This window comes from Episyrphus balteatus, chromosome 3 (assembly GCF_945859705.1).
Source record: "Episyrphus balteatus chromosome 3, idEpiBalt1.1, whole genome shotgun sequence".
Taxonomy (NCBI): domain Eukaryota; kingdom Metazoa; phylum Arthropoda; class Insecta; order Diptera; family Syrphidae; genus Episyrphus; species Episyrphus balteatus.
In genome coordinates, this window is record NC_079136.1 from 23,955,009 (window position 1) to 23,961,113 (window position 6,105).

Below are 6,105 nucleotides of genomic sequence, written 5' to 3' on the forward strand. Positions count from 1 at the left end.
ATAAAAATATGTTCCGACCTTGAACAATCAAATAAAACATAGAATTTAAATGATATGCTTTTTTATTGCTATTTTAATGATAAAACAAGTAGATAGCTAAACTTGTTCCAAGTCAATAAATCAAAGATTACCATTATCATATATCTTGTGTGATATGGTAGCTTAGGTTGGGCCTTCTATTTTCTAGGTACAGGAAGTTAATTTAAACAATAAAAATGTCAAATTAATTAGGCTTTTTTTATAACAAAATTCTTTTATTCTCGGTAAAAAATTAACATCAATTAAATTTTATAAATAACTTAGGTTTAACCAGACAATGATTGAAGAAGCTTTGGTGATACTCCACGGTTTTTCAGCGATACTCTTGGTCTGTATCCATTTTTGTCAGCTGTGTACATGGTAGTTGTTTCGATATCTCCATCTGTGTAACTGTATGCTCCCATGACGACAAGTTCCTCTTGTTCGGTACCTGGATTCATGAGCATACCAACTTCTTCGCGGTAGGAGCCATCTGATGTTTTGTAGCTAAATAAAAATTAAAGAGCAAAAGTATAAAACAAATTATTGATCGATTTTAATAAATAACAAGTTATTTAGGGTCATTTGCTGAATCGAAACTTAAATAATTTATGTTGAACATAAACTTTTATTCCCTACTTTTTCCACTGCGTAAACTGTCACATAAGGATTTATGTAGAACGTAAATGCTTAAGTTGCGATTCAGCAAACGGGTCTTAGTTTATATAGAGTTTCGATAATTTGCTAGCATAGCTAAAAATTTTCCATTTTTTAAAACGGAATTAAGTGCTATTAAAATAAAGAGGTTCGGCCAACAAGACTGTTTATAAATTGATAAAAAAGTCGATAAAACACCTTATAGTCTTGTTTAATTTTAAATTTTTACTGATGACGCGTTTCGGCCATCCTCGTATCACAATCGACTTACTAAAATTTTTTTAAGGGAAACAAAAAACCAAGACAATAAATATGGAGCCTTTTTGTTTAAAGCAGAAACCAGGTTTAGGAATCGAAATGAGGATGGGTCATGGTTTCACTTTTACTTTTCACATTTCAATGATCATCAGCTTAATATTTATATTTAAATTAAAGCAGTTCGTCTACCATAAATTAAATAAAATAAAATCTGATCTTCATTTGACAAGATTAAAAAATATATAGTCATTAAAATAAGAAAGGTTTGCCCATGACCAGAATTTTTTTGAGTGAATAAATTAAATTCATAGCGATTGAAATTAATTTTAAGGATTTACCTAAGCATTATTGTTTACCTAATTTATGTCAGATTGATCAAAATTTGGAGTTTTTGAGATAAATAACAAAATTTTTGCTAAATGTTTAATATTTTACATAAATACATTTTATATAGCGATGAGCTCACAATAAAGAACAAAGGCAAAGGGACCCTTTGTGTGTGGTTAATAAACTTGCAAAAATTGGGTGGACCTATGTATTAATTTCTGCCATGTCGGTAACAAAAAGATACACTTTCTACGACAGTGAAAAGTATGGAAACTCGGCAGTGGCCTTGAAATAAAATAAATTGCACGACTGGGGTCGCACCTACTTGCTCTTATGCTTAAAGTAACTATAATGTTAAAGCCTTTTATTCAAGAAATTTAAAATTCGATATTTTGAAGAAATTTCATAAGTAGTATAAAAAAATTAAATCTGTTTTTATAATTAATAAAACTCCGTTTTAAAATATCTTAAAAAAAAAAAAAAACAAATATGCCATTTTATTTCTCGTATAAAAAGGTATTTTTAGAAAAAAAATTTTGAAAATTGTAGGAGCCGTTTTTTAAAAAAATAATTTTTTATATATAAAATTTTTTAACATTTTTCAAAAAAAAAGTTGGTATGCCATTTTGAAGAAATAATTAATTTACACATAAAAACTAAATTTCAAAATTTTTCATTAATCCGTTTTCAAAAAATTGATTTTTCAAAAAAAAATTTTGAAATATTTTTTAAAAAAACAAAAATGCGTTTTTTGAAAATTTTCTAAAATTTTAATATTTTCTTTACTTACACACTTTTGTATAAAAATTTTCATTTAAATCGGGTTAATTTTGTACGAGATATTCAGAATAGAAAAAAACCGTTCTATGACAGGTACCGTTAATAACGGTACAAAAAATATTTTTTTTATTTAAAAAGTTGGCCCTTATGTGTAGTATTACACACAAAAATTTTAATCAAAATCGTTAGAGCCGTTTTTGAAAAAAATTAACTTTTCTATTTCCGTTATATGGCAGGTACCGTTAGTTTTGGTCATAAAAAAAAAATTTCAATTTTCCCTCTAGGGAATCACCAAAAACTGCTAACTACCAAGTTTGAAGAAAATCACTTCACTCGTTTAGGCTGCAGCTCCAGATAGAGACAGACGGACAGACAGACAGACAGACAGACAGACAGACAGACAGACAGACAGACAGACAGACAGACAGACAGACAGACAGACAGACAGACAGACAGACAGACAGACAGACAGAATTGCCGGACCCACTTTTTTGGCATTCTCCATCATCGTAATGTCATGTTAAATTGTTATCTCGAGTTCGATTTTTTTTACGAATCCTAAACTTGCCCTATAGTACCTATATCGCAAGTAAAAAAAGTGGTTAGGCTGGATTTGAGCTCAGAGCCTAAAAAAATGCCCTTTAGGTTGAATATTTGATTTTTATTTATGCAGTTTTTAAAAACATATTAGAAAATAATTGAAGCGTTGAGAATGAGTAGGGGTTAAGTGACATTTTCGAATTTTTTTTGCTTCTACTGAATGAAGGGTTCAAGAGACAACTTAAATGTTGGTATTGTTGCCATTCATTTAGTGTCCTAAGTTAAGAAGTTAGCCTTAGATTTTTCTAAATCTCTCATTTTAATACAGTTATTAATCAAAAACTTTAAACGACGATTACTCAAAACTAGAAAAATGTCACTTAACCTCTTCTCATACTCAAAGCTTCAATTTTACTTCAATGTCTAACAGCATGATAAAATCAACAAAAACAACAACATTTTTAATCAAATAACTCAAAATTAATCTGTAATGAGAGGATCACTATTACTGTTATAAGTCACATTTTTGCATAATGTCAAACAATTTTATCAGATCAAGGTAATGCTTTCAAAAACAAGATTTTATAGAAATTTTTTTACAAAAGACTGTAACTGACCGTATCCATTCTCCGATTTACGTAGGAGTTTTAAAACATCTATTTATTATTATTAATAATCCTTTATCTGTGAAGAGTGTGTTGTATAAGTTGTATAGGTATTTGTTATTTTTTACAGAGCAAAAAGAAATCATTACAAAAATTTGTATTTTTAAACACATTTTGTGATAGTTTTTTTTTTTTTGTTCGAATGGAAAACTACAAAAATGAAGCTTCAGAAACTTTAGACTTGGGAAAAAAAAAACAATAAATTCCCATAGCTACACTTTTTTAACAAACAAATTTCTTTTCATTTGAACTTTCCAAAAATTGGTTACTATAGTGAATTTAGAAAATATTAGAAAGAAGTGCAAAGAGGCTTTTATGATATACTTATACTTTTTCTGCAGAGGATTCAGCGATACAAATTTTGTAGGTATTAACTTTGTTCAGTTTTTAAAGCGAAAAAAAGGTTACGCATACGCCATAGGGACCACCTTTGCTTTATAAACTGTTGTTCAAAATTAGTATCGATCTTTTAAACGTATGTATATTTCTGTTCAGATACAATGATTTATGTTTTATGTGAACAGAAAATAAATTATATAACTAAAAAACTTTTAGAAGAGTTGCACTAGAATATGTAACAACTTCTATTAACATAAATTCTGTAAAATATTTTTTTCGGTTCAGAAGCATTTTTACCGACTTCCAAAAAGGAGGAGGTATTCAATTCTTCTGTATTTTTTCCTTTTTTTTTCATGTTTGTTACCTCATAACTTTGGACTGAGTGAACCAATTTTGATAAGTCTTTTGTATTGAAAAGCTGGTGGTCCCATTTCAATTTCGTTCGGTTTTTGCTATAGAAACTATGAGAAAAAACATTTTTTTGTTCGTTTTTGGTAAAAATGATTATTTTATTGTTCAATTTGTCTAAACTTTAATTTGTCTTTGTTTTTAGTTCTATGAATGTAAAACAATTCTTTGACAAGCCAAACTTTCTGTTATTTCTCACCAGAAAGCACACAGTGCTTTTCATTTATTATTTATTTTAAAATAGTAAATTAGGTTACCAGTTTACAAATTTCAAACAAAATTGTATGAGGAATATAAGATTTGTGAGCGGTTCCTAGTTCTGCTGTTGATTTCATTCAAAATTGTTAAACTGTTGAAGAAATAACTTTGAATAAATCCGAAATCCGAATTTATCAGCAAAACAATGCTTTACATCCATAATAGTACAGAATCCATTTTTTTTTAATTTTTAAGTGTATTCCAACATTAAGGGCCGGTTTGTTGACACTCGATTATCTTTTAACCAAGGATTTTTGTATGGAATAATCCTTGATTAAAAGATAATCGACTTCGAACAAACCGGCACTAAAAGTGTTATTTCGATTTTTTTTATAGGTAAATAACTTATTCTTAAAATACAATTTGAAATGTTCCTTCCTTTTTAATTCTGTAGAGGAAGACATTGTGCCAAATTCAATAATTCTGATCTTTTAAAGATTTATTTATGAAGAAGTAACCGGATAAGCATGCACAATTTCAAGGTTATTATTAAAAAAAAAAGGATGCATATTCTCTTGGGACTGAGTAACTTGACAGTAATGTCTATTTCTATTACCGGCTAACCATCCATGTGAATAAAACCCATTCTATAAGCCCACTTGCACGAAACTTATTCATCCGTATCCTATGATCAGTATATTTTTGGAGAAAATCAAATTGAAAACAAAAAGTAATTTCAATAAAAAAAAATTTAAATCAGTAATTACCAAAATAAATAAGTTTCGTGCAAATGGACCTAGATCACAGGCTTGGCTTTAATATGCCAATTTGCATCTCAAGTTTGATATTTATGTTAAAGTTCATAGGTATAATCCTGTTTGTTTTCGACAAAACAATTGAATCGATGCATTGAAACCACAATCCATTTTAAAATTTAAATAACTTGTCTGTTTTTTAACTGTTTTTAAGTTCTTGTCTTCGATTTTTTTTTTTTTTAACTTACTTAAAACGATATCCTTCTTCTGTAGGCACATTTTTGTATTCCAAAAGTAAAATTTTCGGGACCATAACATCAAGAAGTTGTTTAGCAAATGGCTGCACAACTGATTTAAGATCTGGTAAACCAAATTGAGCATTAGCACATCCCAAAACAAACACAACAAGGACGAACTAAATTTTTTGAAATTTATAAAAAAGATAATCATTAATTAATAAAATTCACTGCAATTTGTTTAAAATTTGTTTTTTTTTTTTTATTCCAACCCACCAACTTGATGGATGTCATTTTTGATTATTTTTTTTTTTTTTTTGAATTTCACACCGCACGAGATGAAGAAGTTGATTGAATCAAGCTTGAAGAAAGACTGAAGCTTCACTTGGTTACTGGCGCTTAGTTATAAACCACCATCTAAGATGATTGGCATTATTATTATTATTACCTTGTTCAGGTGTCGATAATTTTGGTTATATTTTCGGGGGTTTTGGTCAAGCTTTAATTTAATTTACCTATGACTGGGTATCGTTTTAAAATAACACCCGGACGGAGTCTTGAAGTCATAGCTTTCAAAATAAGATACTTCAATGAAAAAAATCATTTAAATGGATCTAATAAATTTATGTGTTGGTGGAATTTAGTTTATGACGTCGAAGAATGTCTCACAGGAGATGTTGTTAAAGTTTATTCAATATGTCCATTGTTGTAGATCCAAATAATCATGTCTATTTTTCGTGCACGTGCTACATTCTTTTGCGGTTTTCATTAACAAAATCAATTAATATTTTATAATGTTGAAAAGTTATAATACGAAAAAATATGGCATTTGTTTGATTCAAGGAAATCAAGAATTCATAAAATCTATAAAGAACATGATGATTAGAACTCATTTCATATGCATTGCATAGTATGTATTGTAAA

The 6,105-nt window shown here is 28.6% G+C and overlaps 1 protein-coding gene across 1 annotated transcript; it reads right to left on the reverse strand.

The window, feature by feature from the left end:
- Window positions 1-236: 236 nt before the first annotated feature.
- LOC129916083 (larval cuticle protein LCP-17-like) lies at window positions 237-5,543 on the reverse strand. Its single transcript, XM_055995865.1, has 3 exons — window positions 5,458-5,543; window positions 5,194-5,360; window positions 237-525 (listed from the first exon to the last, which is right to left on the reverse strand). The coding sequence occupies exons 1-3, from the start codon at window positions 5,473-5,475 to the stop codon at window positions 306-308; spliced, it is 405 nt and encodes a 134-aa protein (XP_055851840.1). The 5' UTR covers window positions 5,476-5,543; the 3' UTR covers window positions 237-305.
- Between the last annotated feature and the right edge of the window lie 562 nt (window positions 5,544-6,105).